This window comes from Marmota monax, unplaced genomic scaffold (genome assembly GCF_021218885.2).
Source record: "Marmota monax isolate L192 unplaced genomic scaffold, Marmota_monax_Labrador192_F-V1.1 WCK01_AAM20220418_F8-fsc00122, whole genome shotgun sequence".
Classification (NCBI taxonomy): Eukaryota; Metazoa; Chordata; class Mammalia; order Rodentia; family Sciuridae; genus Marmota; species Marmota monax.
Window position 1 is genome coordinate 4,510,708 of NW_026695223.1, and position 23,913 is coordinate 4,534,620.

Here is a 23,913-nt window from a genome sequence, read left to right on the forward strand (position 1 = left end):
CCCAGTCTTTGTTGATACATGGGATAACCAGTCATTTATCCATTATGGCTGACCCCATTCCTCTAGCATATAGACAGAGCTTGCGCTGCTATAGCAACTATCTCCAACACACTGCTTTGCCCTTTAAGATCTACCTGCCACATGAGGCTGAAACCACTAAACCAAGTTTGTCCACTAAGGCTAAAAAGACTATCTATGCAGGGACAGGAAGCTCATGCTCACACCAAGCCCTTGGGAGTCAACTGCCAATCCTGCACTAATGGTGTGCCACTTATCTTTCATGTGTTCTTTCAAATGTTCCCAGCATGCTAAAGTCAATACATTCACACCTGGTTCTCTTTACCCAGTAGTACCCCTTATGTGCAATTAAACAAGAGACCAAAACCACAGAACAAGCAAGCATGTGGTGGAGGGGATTATAGGGGAGGGAACTGATACAAAAGCAGAAGGCTACTTGCCAGCCAGCTTAGGTGCCTTCACCCGTCACCCCTACTCTTGGACCCCAAAGCACGGCTGGTGCTTTTGCTCCTGAACCTGGGGTCCTGGAAATGAGTGCAGAAAGTCCATAGATACAACCTGGCTGAAAACAGATGACGCAACAAACCTACCCTAACTGTCTGACAGTTAAATTCATGTTACAAAAAAACTAACTTTAAGATTTATTTTTGTAACTTTTTGAAACAGAGAAAACAGACACTCCTTGGGGAAAGGGGAGGGGAGCAGCAGGCCCTGGGTAAGTGATCACGACAGCACCTGGAGTGGAGAGGCCTGCCTAGGAGAGCAACACGCACTGCCACGCGGCACAGGGGACAGCTACTGTCTGAGGCTCGCAGACCAGTTCCCGTGCCACTCAAAGCTGCTATAGGTCCAAGTCATAAAAATCTTCCAGCTCATCGTGAAACAAGTCCCACTCGTCCTCAGAGTCTGTCAGCTCGTCGTCCCCACCTGCAGCCAAAAGCATAAGCAACATCTCGCCCAGCTCAAAGGTGACAACCTCCTCTTCATCGTTGTCAAAGGGGTTGCTGTTCTCTCTTTCCTCAATGAGTTCCCAGAAGTGGTTCCTTCGTTGGGCCTGTAAAAAACAAGGCCATGATAGGGGTAGCACTGCTGAGTAGTGTCTTCTATTCTGTTGCTTATAAGGCAAACCATCCAGCACACAGAGGGCATGACGAACCAGACTTCTTACTTACGATCCATCTTACCAATCCTCCCCTCTGGGTACTTGTTGCCAACAGTTTAGGCTAGGGCCTTCCACACTGTCTTTTTTTTCCTTTCCTATCCCTCCCAGTTTTCCAAGGTCTGCCTCCTCCTTTCATCCTCTCCTCCAGTCTCACTCCCAGCTCTGAGTGCTAATCTTGGCTTTCCCCCTTCCTTCCCCAGTGTTCAGACTCAACTGATCGTGGAATTTCCCCTTCTTTAGAAAAACAGCGAGAGTTACCCGGTATCTGCTTGATGTTCCCACTTTCTGTCTCTGTGGCTCCTCTCTACGGCCATCAGGGTACGCATGCTTGTAAAAACAGTTCCCTCCAAATGGACAGCTCCCACGTCCTTCATCAAAATACCTGCACGCCTTGTTGCTGGAAAGGAAAATATCGCAACCCTTATTCACAGTGGACTTCAGGCCTATATCCAGGGTTTCTTTAAACAGGTAGTAAGGGTAGAACCCGGATATCAGTTCACAGCCCTCCCCAAAGTGTGTTTTTATAAACGTGTGCTAAAGCATGAAACACTAACACAAAGTCACTGTTCGAATCTATGCTGTTTACTAACTCAAGGATCACGTTCCAATAGAAAGGAAAATCTTCTAGAAAGCCAACATGTAAAAATTAATATAGGACAACTATGACATGACTCAGAATAAGGTAAAACCCATTCATGGTCTTTAGCTATCAACAGTAGAGACATCATTATAACGCAGTCCCTTGGCAGGTACCTCAAGGACTGTGTTATACAGCAAGATACAAAGTGGGTAAGTGGTATGAGGGTGACAAAATAAACTGTACTGGGAAGCAAAAGAAAGGGTAGGAAGGAGGTAGGAGTGTGTAATGCAGCACTGATCTTCCAAAGTGAACCCAAGCTGCTGGGCTCTCGGCTTGAGAAAAGGCTGCAGTGCTCATACCTCATTGCCTCCTTGTATTTCTGAATGAGTTTCTGCTTCTCTTCTTTCTCTTCCACCCAGTACTCACTTGGAATGACAAAGTTAGATGTGATGCGGCATTCTGGGCAGGACCTGGGAAACAATGAACAGGCTGCAATGCAAATCCCCCTTTACAGACCCACTCTTAAGGACACACCCTGGTGTGTCACCTCCAGACTTAAGGGCTTAACTGAGAGGCACATGGGCATTTCCTGAAAGGGTTCCACATACTGTCAAACAACTGACCCTTTCTTTGAAGGCAAGACAAAGTCCTTCATAAATTCAAGTCAATGGCTAGCCAGTTCATTTTTTTAAAATAACTTAGATTAAAAAACAAAACAAAAGAAGACATTTCACACAGACTCCTTTTTCTTTCGTTTAAATAAATTTATTTCTTGTAACTTTGCTCTGTTTAGATTATGTAGTATTTGTTCAGTTATGAGAACAATCTTTAAAGGATGGTGGATTATTGGCTAGCTTAATGGATGGAATAGGAAAAGTGGAAAATGTAAAACGTCAGGAAACATACATTCAGAGCTAGATAAGTTTGTTCACAGAGCCTAAACTGGCTAATCCATTAAACACAGTCTCCTCAGAAAAAGCACAAAGATTCTACTAACTGATACATAGGGTTTCCTCATTCAAATAAAAGTAGACCAACTAACCTAGCAGCTAGCTGAAATACAAAGAAGAAATCCCAATTAGAGTACCCCAATTTCAAGATAAAATGCATGCATTTAAATGCGGTCCATCTGGTTGAAAGTTGGCACAAGGTACTAAATTCTTCCCCAAAATAGAAAGCACAAACGAAGATTGGGGAGGAGTCTCACTTTATGATCTTGCTCTCAAATTGCTTAGCACTCCTCCACTTGCGAATACACTTGAGACAGTAGGTGTGGTTGCAGTTGGAGAGGATCCCAAAGCGGCGCTCGCTGGGGTTGGCTTTCTCATAGACCACCTCCATGCAGATCCCACACACCATGTCCTTGCTGCGCTGCACAGCAAAAGACAGCTCCATGTCCTTCTCGTGGGCCTCAATGCAAGACTAGGAGAAGGAAGAGATGAGAAGCATCCTGAAAGACTTCCACTCCACAGTTCATGAATGTTCAGACAATCAAATCATTAAATGAAATGTTTTCCTAATTTGACTTGAAAGTAAGTTTTGTTCACAAGTAAACATAAGTGAAATGACATTATCAGACTTCACAATACTGTAAAATCAAACTGTGAGGACTCAACTCCAGAAACTGAAAAATTACCCTATATTCTCTATCCTAAACTTGAAGCTCCACTGTTTTTTCCTACGTTAAAGATGGTTTTTCATGCTTAAGAGATTTTCTGGCTTCTAGTTGGATAATGTTATCAGTATTAAGATTCTAATTTAAAAACTGTCAGAAAATAAAGGTAAAGGAAATCATGTACCAGGTACATAATCTTCATATGCTATTTATTGGCAGTGTCGGGGACTGAAGTCAGAACCTCACAGCTACTAGTCAAGAATTCTAATAATTCTGAGCCATACTCCCAGGCCCTAATATGCCTTTAAAAAAAAAAAAAAACTGCTTTACTGAGATAATTCACACACCATGTTATTCACCCATTTAAAAACTGTACAATTAGGCTCGGTGGCAGAACACCTGCCTTGCACATGTGAGGCACTGGGTTAGATCCTCAGCACCACATAAAAATAAACAAAATAAAGATATTGCATCATTCTATAACTAAAACATATTTTTAAGAAATTGTACCGTTAAATCTTTTTTTGATATTCAGTTGTACAAAAAATTACCTTAAAATTAATAATAGAATGTTTCCATTACCCCTAAAAAGAAATCCTATACCCATTAGCAGTTACTTCTTTTCCCTCAAAATCCCCAAGTCCTGGGGCTGGGGATATAGCTCAGTAAGTAGAGTGCTTGCTTTCCATGCACAAGGCCCTGGGGGGTTTTAGTACCCAGCACCACACCACCACCACCACCACCACCCCCCAAATCCCCATCTCAGCAACCACTGTTCTGTGGATTTGCCAGTTCTGTGGTCTTTTATGACTGGCTTTGTTCACTTATTATGTTTTCAATCTTATGTGATATTCTTAGTATTTTGTTTCTTTTTAATGTTGATAAATATTACACTGGGTGGAATACATTTTATTTATCAATTCATCAGATGATAGACACACTTCGGTTGTTTCCATTTGGGGACTGTTATGAATAATACTACTATAAAAAATCTATCTACAAATTTTCACGTGGACATCAAATACTTTTTTAATCTATAAGAAACATGATTATAGAAAATACAAAATGCAGAAGAGCCATTCATAATCCCACATAACCACTTAATGTGAGTATATATTCCCTTGTCTATTCCTAAAACCCTTTGTTTTTACAGTCTTCAGAGGTAGGTCCTACTACCCCTCAATATATAGTTAAAAGGACTTTTTTTTTTCTTTTTCTTTTTTTGGTATTGAGTCACTCTACCACTGAGCCACACCGCAGCCCCTTTTTTATGACAGGGTCTTATGAAGTTGCTGAGGCTAGCCTCAAACTTGTGATACTCCTGCCTCAGCCTCTTTAGTTACTGGGATTACAGATGGGTACCATCATACCCAATTTGAAATGTGAATTTTAAAAGTAAATCATATGGAATGTTAATCTCAGAAAAGCTATTATTAGGGAAAAAAAAAGAAAAACATTTAAAAGCCCACAGTTTGAGGTTCTGGAAGCAAGACCTTTTTTTGTTGTTTCTTTTTTGGTTTGATGCTAGGGATTGAACCTAGGGATTTGCATATGCTAACCAAGGGCTTCTACCACTGAACTACATCCCTAGCCTCTAGAAGCATAACTTCTTGATAAAGCATTCAAGAAGCTCAGAGAAGAAACACTTCTACTTACTGAAAACCATTCAATTCAAATGCTTTTCTAAAATGAACTGACATTGTGAAAGGGTAAATACAGCTTCTTACACCTGAAAACACAGGCATCTCCCTGAAGACTTACTTTGATGTGCTGTGACCTCTGGGCTGCATCCATCGGGTGGAGGACTTGCAGCCCACACATGTCACACGAGTCTCCGTGGAGATACACACAGTTCTCCCCATAGCGGCACTCTCCCACTGCAGCATAGGGGCAAAGCTGCTTCTTAGTTTCCACTGCAGTTTGCTCTTTCTCTGATTCTTCCTTGGTCACTGAGCCCTGCAGGGGTGCTTCAGTGCAGGAAGGGGCAGCTGAAAATGTGTAAGAGGGTAGTAAAGGTCCAAAAGGATAAGGCATATTAAGAACTATAAGGTACTGAAACCTAACTGAACAGAAAAAAAAAAAAAAAAACTTAATTAAACTCAAAACAGTCTACTAAACTGCAGGACCTCCTGCATGCTAGGTAAAATGCTACCACTGAGCTATATTCCCACCCTTTTTTTTATGTTGAGATAGGGTTTACTACGTTGTCCAGGTGGGCTTCAAACTTTCAATTCTGCTCCCTCAGCCTCCCAAGTAGCTGAGATTAAAGACATGCACCACCACACCCAGCTTTTTTGGGCCCTTTTTATTGAGACAGGGTTTCACTAAGTTGCCAAGACTGGCCTCAAACTTGATTCTCCTGCCTTAGCATCCCAATTACAGGTGTGCACCACCATGTCCAGCTTAATTTCTTTACTTTTTCAAGATATTTTTCTCTAATAATGACATTTCCAAGATAAGGCTTGTTATATGATTTTTGAGTCATACTATTTCAAAATAAGTAGTTATTTTTTATAAAATTAAAAAGTAGGTTATGGAAGAGAGGCATCAGTTTTCTTGAACATTCTGAATTTATTACTTATTGGGATTCAAAAAGTTTGTTTCACTGCAAAAGTTTGTTTCACTCCATCTGTAAGTCCTAGGTTATCCAATTTAAAGTGAGAATTAGGCTAAATATGAAGACTGGAAGCAGGAAGACTGTGAAAACTCAGTTTAATTGATGAACTACCTCTTTATATTATATTATTCTTTAGAATACTTACTACGTCCACAGTAGGGCTGCCCAGGAACAAACTCAATGGCATTCACCCAGTCCTCTGAACCTGCTCCTACTGTTGGATAGTTTGAATTTCTTGACTCAGCTTCGCCTGTATTCATTTCGACAAGCGGTCCAACCACGGATGAGAGACTCGAGGAAGCAGCAAGGGAAGGTTTTGCAATTAGATCTGTAGCAGTCGCTTCTTCCTGTTTCAATGGCTTGCTATGTTCATATCTGGGGGGAAAAAAAAAGTAAAAAGCAAGCAGTTATGGCTGGGGATATAGCTCAGCAGTAGTAGAGTCCTTGCCTTGCATGCACAAGGCCCTGGATTCAATCCCCAGCAACCCCCGCCCAACACACACACACAAAGTGTGTGACACAAAGTGTGACTCTGTAGTCATTAAAGAGTGAGGCTGTGCTGATGTGGAATAGTGTCTAAAATATACTATTTAGTGAAATAAATAAGCTGCAGAGCAACAACAACAAAAAACAAGCCTTCTGCCAGATTACCCCTATAATCCCCAAGACTCAGGAGAATAAGGCAGTAGAATCACAGGTTCAAGGCCAGCCTCAAGCAAGACTCTCACAATATAAAACAGGCCGGGGGACCTAGCTCAGTGGTAGAGCAAGGCTAGGTGCAATTCCCAATACAAAAACAAACAACAAAATCAAAAAACAGCCTTTAACCAAGTTTGGCCTATAGGCCACCCACCCCTGCTATAAACCACTTATTACTCTTCAGGAAGTTTCAGCTAGTTAACAACCTACAGTTCCCATGGTAACTCTGCTAAAGAAACCACATCCCAAACCAAGTGAATGATTAATCAAACCAAAATGGACACTGAGGGCTGGGAGTAATGCTCAGTTGGTAGAGTGTTTGCCTCACATGCACAAGGCCCTGGGTTCAATCCCCACAAAAAAGAAAAAGAAAAAAAAAGTGTACAAATCACCTTTAAAAGATACATATGTACTTTCTTTTATTTCCTTTTTCCATAGTCTTTCATGGAGTATTTCCCAAACTTTTGCCCCATATAGTCTCTCTTCCCTTTTCAATCTGTAAATCACTAAACCTATCTCCAAATATAGAAAACAAAACAATTACTTCCTTCATGGAGGAACTTACTGCTTGAGAAAAATGCTGATAATTCAGGCTTTCGTGCTACTATTTTCATTCAGACAAAATAAATTAATTTTGTTATGTACTAAATCTAAATCTTAACTTCTCAAATATCTACCTTACCTAACAGCCTTCGCAATGAAACAGTATTAACCATGGGTCTATTTATGCTTACATCTAAGAAAGAAGAATTTGGCAAACCTTTGCTGAGCTGCTCTGTATTTAATCACTATATTCTATTACCTCAAACATTCACATTCCAACTCTTAGGTTAGGTAACCTTTTTTGGCTTGAAGTATAAGTGAAATGAGAATCCTGCTATCAGCTTCAAAAACCCTATGCACTGGGCTGGGGATGTGGCTCAAGCGGTAGCGCGCTCGACTGGCATGTGTGCGGCCCGGGTTTGATCCTCAGCACCACATACAAACGAAGATGTTGTGTCTGCCAATAACTAAACAATAAATATTAAAAAAAAAAAAAAAAACCCTATGCACTGTGTTCTGGGGTGGAATTATATGAGCTGAGGGGAAGGAACTATCAGGAATAGGCTCTTTCATGGGCTGGGGATATAAATGAGATGAGTACTTGTGCATGTAAGGCCCTTGGTTCGAATCCCAGCACCAAAAAAATAAAGAATATGCTCTTTCATTTGTTTCATTTCACTTCATTGTCAAAGATCAGTGAAGGACTACTAGGGATATGGGGATATAGTTCAGTGGTCGTGCACTTGCCTAGCATGCCTCTGGGCCTGCTTTTGACCAGCACCATGATTTTTTTTTAATCTATATTTATCCATTAACAGAATCTCAGAATAGCTGGGCAATAATGCTATTCACACCTATAATGCCAGTGGCTGGGGAAGCTGAGGCAGGAGGTTCGTGAGTTCAAAGCCAGCTCAGCAAAAGCGAGGTGCTAAACAATTCAGTGAGACTCTCTAAATAAAATACAAAATAGATCTGGGGATGTGACTCAGTGGTGGAGAGATCCTGAGTTGAATCCCTGGTACCACCCAAGCCCTCAAATCTCAGAATAAACTTGCTTTTGTTTGATAATTTTAAAATTATGTATATTTATATTGTGGGGATTGAACCCAGGGCCCTGTTTTGAACATGCTAAGTTAGTACTCCAGCACTGAGTTATACCCACAGCCCTTTAATTTTCTGTTTTGATTCAGGGTCTCACTAAGTTGGTCGGGCTGGCCAAGAACTTGTCAATCTTTTGTCTCAGCCTCCCAAAGGACTGGGATTCCAGGTATGCAACATCATACCCAGCTTAGAGGAAACCTTCATTTTAAGTTTTTCAAAAACCTTCTCTCATTTGATGGCAGGGACCTTGTTTTATTTATACTGAGTAGATAGAATGGCTCTTAATGTATGATTGATTACAAAAAAAAATTGCTTCGGCACGTTCATCTCAGTTTTCTTTTTTCTCTCTCTTTTTTTTTTAATATTGGGGATTGAATAATCCAGAGTCTCACTATATTGGTGAGGCTGCCTTGAACTTGCAAATCTCCTTCCTATGCCTCCCCAACAGAAAGTCACTTCTTTACTATTAACACAGACATCAAAAAACCTAAATTTCCTTCATTGGGAAACTCACATCTGCTAAAATATTGCATCCTCATCAAAACTGGACACCTGGGCCGGGGTTGTAGCTCAGTGATAGAGCAATTGCCTAGCACACATGAGGCAATAGGTTTGATCCTCAGCATCACACAAATAAAATTAAGGAATTATGTCCATATACAACTTAAAAAAAAAAAACAGGGCACCTCCTCACTCCTTGGTCAAAATTCTCAGTCTCCTTTCCTACAAAGAAGCCCTCTGAATACAGGGGAAGACTGAAAATGGGCTTCTATACTTAGTTTCTAAGAGAAAACAGAATGCCCTTTGGAACTGCAAAACTGCATGAAAAATAAAATGACTTAACAGGTAGACCTAGGCCAGATTTCTACGATCTTTACCTTCAATTTCCCATTCATTCCACCTGTATGGTCCAATCAGATGAACACTACTTCTGTATCTTTTCCTATTCTGTCCCAGTTTATTCTCCAAAGCCCTCTGCTGGGCACTTTTTTGTGGGAGGTGGGGAAAGGTTTACTAGGGTTTTAACCCAGGGGTGCTTAACCACTGAACCAAACCGTATCCCCAGCCCTTTTTTTGAGATAGAATTTCACTAAGTTCCTTATAACCTAGACAAGTTTCTATAAGGCTGACTTTGAACTTCCTCAGCTCTCAATATAGGCATGCGACACAGGGCCCAGTCTGATGGGCACTTTAGAGTCTCCCCTAGTCATTGTTGGAACAGTTCTCAACTGTCTGGAACCCAGTCCAAGAAATCTAGCTCCTCCATAATTAGCCTAGTATAGAACATCTGCAGAAACTGTTACTTTTGTACTCTAGCACATGAACCCAATAGATGACACTTTTTTTTCTATTAATGTCAATAGAATTGGCTATGACACTGTCACTAAGTCTTACCAAATATAATCATCTAAAATATGTCCAAACGTTTTGATAACAGGAATCCCTGTCAAAAAGGTGGAGCTTGATTCCTCTCCCCTTGAATGTGGTTTGGATATAGTTCAGAATTTAGCAGAAGTGACAACATGTGACTTCTGAGACTAGGTCATAAAAGGCATTGTGGCTTCTCCTGCCCCCACTGGAGTCACTGCCTCTGGAGAAGACAGCTGCTAAGCTGTAAACATACTAAAGCAGCCCTATGAAGGCCCCCTGGCCACCAGCCATGAAAGTGAGCCACTTTACAAGCTGTTCTCCAACTCCCATCAGGCCTTCAGATGACTGTCACAATGGTCAAATCTTCACTGCCATCTCCTCAAAGTCTAAGCTAGAACAACCCAGCCAAGCCACTCACAGATTTCAGACTTCCAGAAAACTGTGGGATAATAAATGTTTGTTAATTTACTCTGCTACATTTTGGGGCAATTTGCTTAACATCATTGGATAACTAAACACCGAAACATTTTCTTAACAGTGAAGATTTAAAATAACAACAACAAAAAACTGTGCCTAGTTTCTAATCAGAACCCACCACTGCTGAATTCCAATGTAAGGAACTCAATGAATAACGGTAGAGATTACTTAATAACTAATACCTCTTGGTTTTCTAACATTCTAAGAAAGGTATTAGAGACATTTCTGAAAGAGTTCCCTAAGTTGTAACTGCTCCTGAGTTTACAGGATTCAGGAAGTAAGACAAAATGACAAGCCCTCTAACTAGTAACCTAACAGCTAGAGGTTTAGCTGCATGGTAGAAGGCATGAAGTGTGAGGCTCCAGGTTTTGTGCCCAGGACAGGGGTGGGAGTGAGGAGTCTAATGCACCATTCCAAAGCCTAAGAATCCACTCTCCATAATTCGTAATAGTAGAGAATGACTGAATCCCATCTAATTTAGTCAAACATGTGCCTCATTCTTTGTTTTGAAAAGCAAATGCCATATACAAACACATATGCTTTCCTAACATACAGTTCTGGGTTCAATTCCCAACAATGAAAAAAAAAAGTAATACATTCCTTCTAGGATATCTTTCCATACACTAACATTTCTAGGGAGTTTTATTTATTTATTTATAATGCTGGGAATTACACCTAGGGCCCCCTTGCATAGCAGGCCAAGTACTCTTTCTACTAAGTATAACCTAGCCCTAAAGCACTGTTTTAAATACATTATATAATGAAGCTATTAAAATTATGTATCTAGAGCTACGGTTGTACTCAATGGTAGAGCGCTTGCCAAGCATGTGCAAAGCACTGGGTTCGATTCTCAGCACCACATATAAATAAATAAAGGTCCCTCAACAACTAAAAAAATAAGTGGAATAAAATTATGTATCTAGGGCTGATGATATAGCTCAGTTGGTAGAGTGTTTGCTTTACATGCACAAGGCCCTGGGTTTGATCCCCAGCATCAAAAAAAAAGCTGTAGCTGTAGCTCAATGGTATAGTGCTTGCCTAGCAGTGTGTGTGGCACTGGGTTCAAGCCTCAGCATCACAGAAAAATAAATCAAAAATAAAGGTATAAAAAATATTATGTAATTACTTTCATTGTTTTCTCCCAACACATCCCTGAATGAAATGAACTTAGCTGGGAGCCCTGGCTCAAGAAAGCAACTCAGGAGGCTGAAGCAGAAGAACTGCCAAGTGAGGCCAGCCTCAGCAATTTAGGAGGCTCCAAACAACTTGGTAAGACCTTATCTCAAAGGCAGTGGATGCACTTGATGATAAAGTGTCCCTAGGTTCAACTCCTAGTATCAAAACAAAATAAAAAATTGATAAACAGATTCTTACCTGCAGCGGTCTCCATAAATACAGTACCCACGTTGAAAATACTTGCACACTACACCATACGGACTGTCAGAGAGGTCATGCGAGTAGCGACAGTTATCTCCTTCCTTACAAACCCCATGCATAAAATACCTGTGAGACAAAGGACCACAAAACTAGATTAAAAAAGGCTAAAGCCAGTCCTCAAAGATTCACTACTAATATATTCTTCTAGTAAATACACAATAGTGATAAATTAATAGAGTATACCTAGATCATGTGCCAGAATGAACCATTTGAGTACTACCATAGGCTGCCCATAGAGCTAGGCAACAATTTAGATTTTAAACATTCATCTTATCACTGCAGGTCAAGTCTGACTACTGTCCTCATTTTACAGTCCTAGGGAGGTGGCCTCTTATTTTCCACTAACTTTAGCCTTAAGAGCAGCTCTATCTGTAAAACAAATCATAGAAACCAAATAGACTGAAAAGGGAAACCATCCTGCCAATTGTCTTTAAGAATTACAGGTGGAGGGGCTGGGGTTGTGGCTCAGTAGTAGAGAGTTTGCCTAGCATGTGTGAGGCACTGGATTTGAGCCTCAGCACCACATTAGAAAAAAAATACATAAAATAAAGGTATTGTGTCCATCCACAAGTAAAAAAAAAAAAAGAATTATAGGTGGAGGTAACAAGCAGCTTCCAAAAACCACACAGAATACAAGTGAATCTAGACCAGCAGCAGGAATATTACCTGAGAATCTGTAGAAATGCAGACTCTACCTAGGGCCTCCTCAATCAGCACTGGGCGTGGGACCCAGCAATCTCTTCTATAAAGTCCTGGATGGGCTAGGGAAATGATAACAGTCTTTCTTTTTTTTTGGCAACCTTGATCCAAAAAGTGAACAGACTCCTCCAACTTCCTATCACTGCCTCCTATCTGGGGTTCAGTTTTTAATTCTTCGGTCCTTTCTCGATCTCTTTCTACTAAGCAGGGTTATAAAGATTTTAGTTCTGGGGCTGGGGATGTGGCTCAAGCGGTAGCGCGCTCGCCTGGCATGCGTGCGGCCCGGGTTTGATCCTCAGCACCACATACCAACAAAGATGTTGTGTCCACCGAGAACTAAAAAATAATATTAAAAAAATTCTCTGTCTCTCTCTCTCTCTCAAAAAAAAAAAAAAAAGATTTTTGAGTTCTGGAAGGCCAGAAGTTCCATAACATGCATCTACACATGGCTGGTATAAAGTAAGAAAACTTGTAGATTGACCTTGTAGAGGACAGTGCTATGATGAGAGTCATACATTTATCAGAAAATGGTAGGCAAAAAGGTGGAGATGTTAAAGCACAATGCACCTAGTGAACTGAATATTTATAGAAAGTAGATTCACATTTATCTAAGATGCCTTCCAGAAGGCAGCGGGGATGGGGGTGGGCTGGGGATGCAGTTCAGTAGACATGCCTAAGAGCATGTGCTCAACATGAGCAAGGCTCTGGGTTGGATCCCCACCACCACCACCACCACCACAAAAGGTTACTCCAAGTTTTCAGAGGTTACAAACCTTCTATGTGACAGTCCCAGATACATGAAAAGAAAAGAAAAAAAAAATCTTGGTGCAAACGGTTATATAATTATCAAGACCCTTAGTATTCTGGGATTACAGTCCATAACAAAATATAAGAATGAAGTCAAATTAGAGGTATAATTAGCCTAATTCCAACTGCTATTAGATTTTAACTTTAACTAACACAGGTTTGAACTTTTGCTTAACTGCAAAACTACTTTCCACAAGCTATCCAGCTGTCTGAGCACTACACAACCCTATTTACTTTGTTTATGAAAAGAATACAATAAAATTAGACACACTTGGGAGGCTGAGACCCTAATCAACTTAGTGAGACCCTAAGCTATATGGGGGGGCTGGTGATGTGGCTCAGTGTTGAAATGCTTCTGGATTCAATCTCTTGCACCAAAAATAAAATTAACAAATTTAGACCCAATTTTGGCGGAATGTTTCTACCAAACTTGTACCAATAGGTAATTTCTGACTTCATAAATGGACAAAAAGACTTAGAAATGAAAGTCAACAACCAATTACAAGCACTACAAGATAGTCATACTTCAAAGTAACAAGTTATTCATTTGAAGCACTGCCTTGGAAAACAGCTCAGTGTAAAACCATTTACTCCCACACTTCACACATAAGACAAAGGGGTCTGTGACTTTGGTATGTCTTTGGGGTGTGTTTGATACAGGGGCTGGGGCCCATCAGTAGAGTGCTTGCCTAGCATGTGAGGTGCTGGGTTCAAGCCTCAGAACTACATAAAAATAAATAAAATGTTAAATAAATAAATGTCAGAGATACTGATATAATTTTAAGGCTTGATAAAAGTTCTACCCAGTGGTATAAAGGTGTATTAAGAACTATAATGCAAATAATAATAATAGCAATAACAATAATAATAAAAAAGCTCATGTATAATAGTATAATTTGGAGGACATACTTTATATAGAGTTATGGAAAATGGTGTTGTGAATGGATAATTATGATTGTAATGCATTCCACTATTGTCATGTATGTATTTAAATAAAAAAAAAAAAGTTCTACCCAGAGACCTCAACCTGGGAAGAGAAGATGGCTCTTAAGTCTCAGGCACAGTAGTAGATATTAGGTGCTAGGGATTGAGCCCAGAGCCTTGCTAGGCAAGGCCATGGTAGGCAAGCACTCTACCACTGAGCTACATCCTCAGTCCTTTTCAATTCAAGAGAGGGTCTCACTAAGTTGCCCAAGCTTGTGATCATGCTGTCTCAGTCTCAGTATCTGGGATTACAGGTGTGTTGTTCTGTTTTGTTCTTAAATCCTATTTTGCCATGCTCTCATTCATGAATTGTTTGTTGCACTTGGGCTTATGATGCTGTTGATTATGTCAAAGTACATCTTCCAATACTCATTCGGATCGCTGGTGACCTTTATTTTCTCAACCAGTAGTTTCAAGGTACTCCAACACTTCTCCTTACCACTTTTATAACACCATGGATAAGAACTGATCTCTAAATCAGGAGGCCTAGGACAGTGCAGCAGGGCCTATTAACACTTTGGCTAAAAACTTAGTATAGCCTGTAAGCCAAATTATCTTAAAACAGTAACAAATCATTTAGGAATCTAAAACAAGATGGGTGCAGTTGTACACTGTGATTAAAGGTGTGTACAACTTAAGCCTGGCAACTTAGTGAGACCCTGCAGTTGTACACACCTTTAATCACAGTGACTCAGGAGGCTGAGGTAGGAGGATGGCCAGTTCAATGCCAGCATCAGAAACTTAATTTAAAACACTTCTCAAAATAAAAAGGGATAGGGATGTGGTTCACTAGTAAAGTGCCCCCCAGAACCAAAAATTAAAATACATTTGATTCTGACTCCTTCCTGTTTTAAATTCTACTGAAACATTTCCCCAGCCCTTTTTATTTTTTTGAGACAGGATCTTGCTAAATTGCTGAGGCTGGCCTTGAATTTGATATCTCATGCCTCACTCAGCCTCCAGAGTCACTGGGATTACAGGCATGTGCCATTGTACCCAGCTCACTCTCCATTTTCTAAGAACATCAAAAAAAAAAAAAAAAAAGGCAGGCAATATATGTGAAGTAACTGGCATAGTGCCTACACTGGAAGGCACTATGCCATCTTTCTTTCCACATCACTCCTCTGCCCTATCAAACTCTATAATTTCTAACAATGCAGCTAAGAGGTACATATGAACAAATAACTTAAAAAAGAGTAAGGCAACCCATCAGGGCAAGAGAGCTACGTATTGTGCCACACAGGATTTAAAGGAACTGAGGTAGCGCAGCCAGAAGACAACAAAGCAATTACCTTTTCGAGCACATTCTCACAAAGGAAAATATGCGGGATGCTACAATATCAATCTGGTTCAAATAAGGACTGAGAAACTCCACAGAAATGAAATGCATTATGGAGTTGCAGAAACAGCATCACTGAAGGAATTTAAGATGCCACTGTATCACCTAATACTGCAGAAATCAAGAGAAATATTAGCATATAAAATCCTAATTGGTTAGGGTCAAATACCAGGCATTATTTTACATGGCATTTTGGTAGATATCTCTGGGTTTTATTTTCTTACTTGCCTTTTGTCTCAGTGATACTACTAGTACACTCAAAAAAATAAATAGTGCTCACAGTGGAATCCTTTCTGGGCAACCCATCTCTGTATAAGACTGAGTATGATATAAAGTAACCCATAACAGGCAACCCTGCTAAGAATTGCTCCCTAAAACAAAACCAGTGAAAGATAGTGATTTATTTTTAAATGCTATCACCAAAAAGTAATGTCCATATTCACCTTGACATCTATCACTGCTCAGGGTGAGCATGCTTTCTGTGAGTAGTTGGATCATTTGATTTTTTTTTAAGTACTTGGCAGTGAACCCAGGGTCGCTCTCCCACTGAGCAACGCCCCTCCCCCACATGCATACACAGGCACAGGGACACTTTTTTGAGACAGGGTCTTACTAAATTACCCCCAATGTATGATCTTCCTGCCTAAGCCTCCCAAATAGCTGGGATATCAGGTGTGTGCCACTGTGCCCAGTAAGCCACATGATTTCTAGTTACTTTCACTGTGAAGATTCTGAGTCCAAGCAGACACTGTCCAGAAATAAAGACAAATGTACTAGATAAAATCCCTCTACTGGACTATAGTACCTCTGGAAACCTAAGCATAGTCACCAAGGCAGAGAACAAAAACAACAATAAATAGCCTGTAAGGGTATATAAGAGAACCAAACACCACCCTAGGCATCATAATCTCTCTGGGGATTTCTAGAAATTATCATGATATGTTAAAAAGGTGGCTTTGGGGAATGGGGACTGGGGATTGAATCTTGAGGGGAGTACTCTACAGGACTGGTTTTTTTTTTTTTTTGAGACAGGGTCTCACCAAGTTGCTGGGGCTGGCCTAAGACCCGGTGATCTTTCTGCCTCAGCTTCCCAAATTGCTGGGATTAGAAGCATGTGAATCCAGGTCTGGCCTAAAGTGACATTTAATAAATTCATCCACCATGTCATTTTCTTTTTTGTTTTTGCAGTGCCGGGGATTAAATCTAAGACCTTGTATATGCTAGGCAAGCCCTCTACCACTGAGCCATACATATCCCCAGCCTGAAATCTATACATATTTTTGTTTGCTCTGCAGTACTAGGGATTGAACCCAAGGGTATTCTCCATGGAGCTACACCCTCACCCCTTTTTATAAGACTAGGTGTTGGTAAATTGCCTTGGACTCACAATTCTCTGCCTCCTCACTTGGTAATATTTAATTTTCATGAGTGTATATACACCGTTTCTCAAACTTGATAGAAAATTCCTGAGTCAAGATATGTTTTATTTTGTTTTTACTGTTCTTGTTTGTTTTTGGTAGTGGTACTGGAGAATGAACCCAAGGCCTTCTGCATGCAAGGCAAGCACTCTACCAACTGAGCTATATCCCCAGCCCTAGTCTGTTTTTATTTATTATACTACCTATGCACTTAATACATACATAAGACACCCAGGTGTCATGATAAATCATGGTGTCAGTAGGAAATTAATTTTCGTTCCCAGGGCAAGACAACTTTTTCAATACCATCTAAGAGTATCTTGTCTCCATTACCCATCAAAACATACTATATGTTTTGAACAACTAACAATTTAAAAAAATTAATTAAAAAAAAATAAAGTTGTAGTTGAACACAAAAAAAGAAAAAAGAAAAAAAAAAACATACTATATTCTGGGGCCAGTGGTACACACGCACACAGCAATCCCATGGGCTGCGGAGGCAGGAGCAGGAGGGTTGCAAGTTCAAAGATAGACCCAGTAATTTATTGAGGCCCTGTATCAAAATTTAAAAAGGGCTGGGGATGTGGCTCAGTGTTTAAAGTGCCCCTGGTTCAATTCCTGATACTAAAAGAAGCACACTATATGTTGCAGATGTAGCTCATTCAATGGCAGAGCGCTTGTTTAACATGTGTGAGGCCCTGGGTTCAATCCCCAGTACTGGGGATAAAAAAATAAACCTATAAGCCAGACATGGTGGAGTGTAACTATATTCCTAGCTACTCAAGTTGCTCAGGCAGGATCACTTGAGCCACAGGTTCAAGGTCAGCTTGGGTAACACAGCAAGACAGCATCACAAAACACTATATAGTCTGCAAGTAATAAAATTCACTATGCACATCATGTTCTTAAATAAAGAATTTCTGGGGCTGGGGTTGTGGCTCAGCGGTGGAGTGCTCGCCTCACACATGCGAGACCCTGGGTTCGATCCTCAGCACCACATACAAAAATAAACAAGTGAAATAAAGGTGTTGTGTCCAACTACAACTAAAAAATAAATATTAAAAAAAAAGAATTTCTAGAAAGATTTCCTTTATTTCAAAGCTATATGAAGCATGCTTTAAAAAAATAAATTTAAAAAATTGACAAATCAAATTGTAATTTGTGTATTTTCAACTTCCAGAACATTCATCACTGTAGAAGCATTCCAATAACAGTGCATAAATTCAAAATTATAATTGGCAAATTGCAATTTTTCTTTAAATATTAACTGTTTTAACCCCACACTCAAGACAACTACAAGGGGAGCATTTCTATTTTATAGCATTCCTCTAATAAAAGATATGAAGAACAGCCTGATGGTGGCAGCATAATACAGTTTCTCAGCAAAGGTATTAAGCTTTTTTTAAGCAACAGAAATAAAACACAATGAGAATTTCAAAAGAAGCATTAAGAAAAGAGTAATTAACAAGAAAATACAGATGATTATAATCAGTCAAAACCAAACATCCTTATCCTAAGAATGTCAAACTTTAAAGATGCTTATATCCTAAGTACAGAAAATACCCAAATTCCTAAATACAGAATTGGTCTATTATGAAGAGAAATGAGCAACACCACTATACCTTGAATTGTCTTCAAAGGAGATTTAGCTATCAAACACACCAAAAAATATTTATACTATATACTTCTGCATTCACTTAACATTTAGTATTGTGTCCCCACTGCAGACAGACAATGCTTATTTACTGAATGACTGGATGGAGCTAGGATACAGTATGCTCAGTGGTACAGTACTTGCCTAGCAAACATGAGACCCTGGGGGTTCAATAAGCAGCATCGCCAATGTTTTTCACATAAATTTGTGAAGATGATTAAATAAGATAGCCCAAGAAGACATACATGTTCTAGCTAGGCACAACTGCCAGTGCCTATAGTAATCCCAGTTGTGGCAGAAGGATCACAAGTTTAAGGACAACCTCAACAACTTCCACTGGCTCAAAATTAAAGGGGGAAAAAAAAAAAAAAACTGGGGATGTAGCTCAATGGTAAAGCACCCTGGGTTTAATCCCTAGTACAAAAAAAAAAAAAAAGATCCATTAAGTCCTTTGTTTTTACCAGTTTATATGTGTTTCAAAAATGAAAAGCAGAGGAAACTTACAAATTATATTAAACTGGGCAATTTTAGGTATGACTTTACCACGATCAACTCAAGCATGTGCTAACTCCATACTCTATGCCAAGCATTGAGCAAAGCCCTGCAGAAACAATGATAAACCTCTCAGAGCTAATAGGAATAAAGATTTCATAGTTGCTGTTCCTATAACCAAAACAAAAACCTCCCCCTCACCACCCAGTACTGGGGATTTATCCATGGGGCTCTTTACCACTTAACCTCATTTTCAGTCCTTTTAATTTTGAGAAAAGGTCTGGCTAAATTGCCCAAACTGATCTAGAACTCTTATCCTCCTGCTTCAGTCTCCCAAGTAGCTGTGATTATAGGCCAATGCACTGAGAAACTTTAAAAAAAAGAAAAAAAAAGAAAACATGCAGGTACCTGAAACAACAGAAAACAATGTCAAATATCAAACCCCAAGATATATCAATTAACCTGTAGGTTTTTCCATTCCTTTGTTCTGAAACAGGGTCCTATGTTGCCAAGGCTGTCTTGGAACTAACTCCCCAGGTTCAAGGGATCTTTTTTTTTTTAATTAAATATTTATTTTGTTTTAGTTTTCAGTGGACACGCTTGTATGTGGTGCTGAGGATCCAACCCAGGCCACATGCATGCCAGGCTACGCTTGAGCCACATCCCCAGCCAGAAGGGGGATCTTGTCTCAAGAGTCTGAAGTGGCTAGAACTACAGGTGTTTGCCACCATGCCAGGCTTTAGTTTCTTTGTGTTTTTGTTGTTTTTTGTTTGTTTTTTAAAAACAGCCGTCCCAAGCTAAAGTTATAGTCAAAGTTATACCCTCCCCAAAAAAAGGAAAAAGAAAAAGAAAAACTGCTACATTAACACTGTATCTCTTTTCATTATTTTCTCACATTGTTTGCTCAGCATGTAAATTTGTTAAATACATAATTCTGTAACAAGGGTTCACTTGATGCTTTGACTACATCCCTTGTCACATTAAAACTTACATGTTTTTTTCTTTTTCCCAACCTTCTCCTCCCTGATCTCTCCTTCCTATTGTCATTTTCTCTGAATCACCTCTTTAAAAAAAAAAAAAATGATAAGCAAAATCACAGGCTCTGGGTCAGGAGTCCCCTCTTGTCTTCCTTTTTGGATTGGCTGAGCTTTCAGCTAGAAATTTACTGGTTCCGGGGCAACAAATTCTCACTCACCCAGGAGGAAAGGCAAGGCAATTTCATTAACTCAAAGATCCTAAAGACAGGGCACAGGGGCTGGGGATATGGCTCAAGCGGTAGCGCCTTCGCCTGGCATGCGCGCAGGCTGGATTGGATCCTCAGCACCACATACAAATAAAGATGTTGTGTCTGCCGAAAACTAAAAAATATATATTAAAAAATTCTCTCTCTTTAAAAAAAAAAAGACAGGGCACAAACTTGTAATCCTAGCAACTGCTGAGGCAGGAGGATCACCAGTTCAAGGTCAGCAACCTGAGGAAAACCTATCTCAAAATGAAAAATTCAATCCCCAGCACCAAAAAAAAAAAAAAAACTAGGAGGGGCTGGGGATGTAGATACACCTGGGTCCAGTCCCTAGTACAGCACACAATAATATTGTAAAGGAAGGCACAGGGGAATGATGAGTCTAGAACACTGTTATTTAGAATCCCTATGAGGAACTAGGAAAGGAGAAACAGGGAAAACTAACAGAGGGAAAAAACAAAAACAAAGTTTTGACAGTAACAATGAATTCTGTTCAGAGATGCAAAGTTGGGGTCAAGATACAAAATAGAGAAGAATAGAAATGCCAGGTTGGTGATGGGTATTCCTCCGTGGCCAGACTATATTTAGGCTGGAGATGATGGATAAAGTCAAGGTATCTTATGGAGCTGTAAAAATTTCTATTCAAGCTGCATCATGTTCATGATATAGAGGCGGATTGGCTCTGCAAAATGAATTGCGGGAAGGTCCAGGAATTCAAAAGTTACACTCGTTTTATATTTTTAAAGACTCATTAGCACGGGGCTGGGGATGTGGCTCAAGCGGTAGCGCGCTCGCCTGGCATGCGTGCGGCCTGGGTTCGATCCTCAGCACCACATACAAACAAAGATGTTGTGTCCGCCGATAACTAAAAAATAAATATTAAAATTCTCTCTCTCTCCCTCTCTCTTTAAAAAAAAAAAAAAAAGACTCATTAGCACATAAAAAGCAACTGTAGTATGGCAAACACCTGTAATCCCAACAGCTCACCAGGCTGAGGCAGGAAGATTCAGAGTTTAAAACCAGCCTCAGCAACTTAGCCAAGCCCAACGCAACTCAGTGACAGCCTGTGTCAAAATAAAATATGACCCCAGACCCTCTATTGTCCAGCTTAAAAAAAAAAAAAAAAACCAAATTCCTTAGTGCCCAAACTGATATGCTCATTAACTAAGTCACCTCTTGGTATAACTTATAAACCCAGACGTTGTCAGTGGCTCATTTTCCACCAGGAAGGTGGGTCCATCAAAGGTGTCACTCCTTTCCTGAATAAAACCTTTAAATGAAGTTCTGGTCCAGTCCTTTTGTGCTAATGCGGGGGAGGGGGGGGGGCCTAGGGTTGTGGCTCAGTGGTAGAGCACTTGCCTAGCAAGTGTGAAGCCCTGGATTCCATCCTCAGCACCACACACAAATAAAGAGGGCTGGGGTTGGAGTTCAGAGGAAGAGCTCGCCTAGCAAGCATGAGCCCTGGGGTTCGATCCTCAGCACCACATAAAATAAAATAAAGGTATTGTGTCCACCTACAACTAAAAAAATAAATGTTTAAAAAAAAAATTAAAAAGACTTGGGAGCCAGGCGCCGTGGCACACGGCTGAGGAGGCTGAGGCATGAGGATCACAAGTTCAAAGCAAAGACTCCAGTTTAGCAAGACCCTGCCTCAAAATAAAAATTAAAAACGGGCTGGAGAACCCGCCCATGCCTGTAATCTCAGGGACTCGGAGGGCGGGGGCAGGAGGATTTAGAGTTCAAAAACAGTCTCAGCAATTTAGCAGGCACTTTGCAACTCAGGGAGACCGTGTCTTGCGCCCCTAAGTTCAATCTCAGGTACAAAATAAATACGTATACAAGATTTAAAAAGAAAAATAAAATCAACTATATCCTAGTAAAGAGAAAAGATTCGAATAATCGGTTCCATGAATAGGAACTTTAAAAATTTTTTTTTCATTCCTTCAGATATCGCATTTGAATAGGATCTACAGATTAAGAGAGTTACTTGAAATTTTTTTCTGCATCCAGTGATTGAAAATCAGATTATCATTCATACCTTACATATATCATATAAAGATCGAGAAAGCTGGGCTGAGGGTTGTGGCTCAGTGATAGAGCGCTCGCCTAGCATAAGTGAGGCACTGGCTTCGATCTTCAGCACCTCATAAAAATGAAATAGATACTGTATTTAAGAAAAAAAAAAGATCGAGAAAGCTTCAATGTGGCAATTAATGTGTCACAAAAAAGACTAGGAATACTTAAATCTCGTCTTTAATGCTACAACCGTGACTTCTATATTATATCTTGGCCAGATGAAAACCCGAGCCTGAGTTGTATAAAAGAAAGCTTACAGTCTCTGCCGATCAGCGCTTTGAAGCCGAAATATAACACCTAAAATACTCTTGCGTCCGCGTCTGCATTCGGCCATCCACTCATTTTTCGCAGACCCTCTGGCTTACCCAACCACGACCAAACCTCTCTCCTTGGGTTCTCCCTTCACGAGCAGGATGCGTGGATTTGGAAAAAGCAATACTGCTCTGGGCCAGAGTAATAATGCAGTTCCTCAAAGCAAGGGTGGAGAGGACCCCGAGCCCCGACCGCTGGGTTCCAAGACAAAGCTCGGAACCGCCAACCCCGACAAACATACAAAGAAATACAAAAGCTTCTTCTCTCGGGCGGGGGGGTGAGCGGGGCGGAGAGAGGAGAAAAGACGTTACAAACGGATGACACGGAGCAAAGACCCCCGGGGACAGGCGGCCCTCGGCGGGGTCTCCCGGGCCGGGAGAGGCCGTTGGAGCCCGGCTGGGAGCGACCACCTCACGCCCGCTTCCCGAACCTCCGGAGCCCGAGGTGGGGCGGGGGCGTCCTCCCACACACCCCCGACACGCCGAAGCCAGCCAGAGGGGTCGGCCTACCTCTCCCCGAGTGCGAGGGCGCCGGAGAAGGGGTGGCCAAGCCCGCGGCCCCGCAGAGATCGCGCGCTACCAGCCTTTGCGGACCACGCTGAGGCCTCGGACGCCGGCGGGGACAGACGCAGCGACGGTCCCGGAGCAGTCAGCGGGGGTCGCGGAAACGTCGGCCCCTCCCTCCCGCCCGCCCCCGCCCCCGCCCCCGGCCCCCGCCCCTCGCCCGGCGCTCCGCCACGCAACGTCCTACCTGCAGGTGACCTGTTTGGTCCAGCCACCGCCCCCTCCTCCCGCCCCCGGGGACGGGGCAGCGACTGTGGGGATAGGGGTGGGGGAGGCCGCTGCCACCGCCGCCGCTGCCGCTCCTGCTCCTGATGTTGTGGCTGTTGTTCCGGGAGCCGCAGCCTCCGCCATTACTGTTTATCCCACACAGCAATGGCCCCGGAACTTCCGGGATCACATAGTTCCGGTCCCGCTGAGGGGAGAAGGCAGCGATGGGAGGGGAACGAGGCCCGGGCGTCCGCTGGCTCGGCGCGAGCCCCGCGACGCGTCTCGGTGAGCTCTGGCCACTAGGACCGCGGTCCCCGGGCGTGTGCACCCGCGGCCCGCCCCCGGCGTCGCTGATTGGTGGAGCTGACGTCTCCGCAGAGAAAGGGCGGGGCTCCGCCGGCTCCATCCAGGTGTGCTGGGTGCTCAAAATCCGGGCGACCGAGGTTCACTAGCAAAGCCTTTCTTCGTAGCCGAGGGAGAGGAAATGGGGAGTCTGGGG

The 23,913-nt window shown here is 41.6% G+C and overlaps 1 protein-coding gene and 1 non-coding gene across 3 annotated transcripts; one reads left to right on the plus strand and one right to left on the minus strand.

The window, feature by feature from the left end:
* Nucleotides 1–647: 647 nt before the first annotated feature.
* Nucleotides 648–23,711, minus strand: Mkrn1 (makorin ring finger protein 1). Of its 2 annotated transcripts, none has more exons than XM_046434168.2 (8): nt 23,395–23,711; nt 11,558–11,686; nt 6,138–6,367; nt 5,137–5,363; nt 2,968–3,182; nt 2,120–2,230; nt 1,439–1,577; nt 648–1,072 (listed from the first exon to the last, which is right to left on the minus strand). In XM_046434168.2, the coding sequence occupies exons 1-8, from the start codon at nt 23,556–23,558 to the stop codon at nt 860–862; spliced, it is 1,428 nt and encodes a 475-aa protein (XP_046290124.1). In that variant the 5' UTR covers nt 23,559–23,711; the 3' UTR covers nt 648–859. The 2 variants fall into 2 exon arrangements, with proteins under 2 accessions (XP_046290124.1, XP_046290125.1); XM_046434169.2 differs by lacking the exon at nt 23,395–23,711 and adding an exon at nt 23,154–23,173.
* Trnav-uac (transfer RNA valine (anticodon UAC)) lies at nt 11,113–11,183 on the plus strand. The gene has a single exon. It is a non-coding gene; the product is annotated as a tRNA-Val (tRNA).
* Nucleotides 23,712–23,913: the final 202 nt, after the last annotated feature.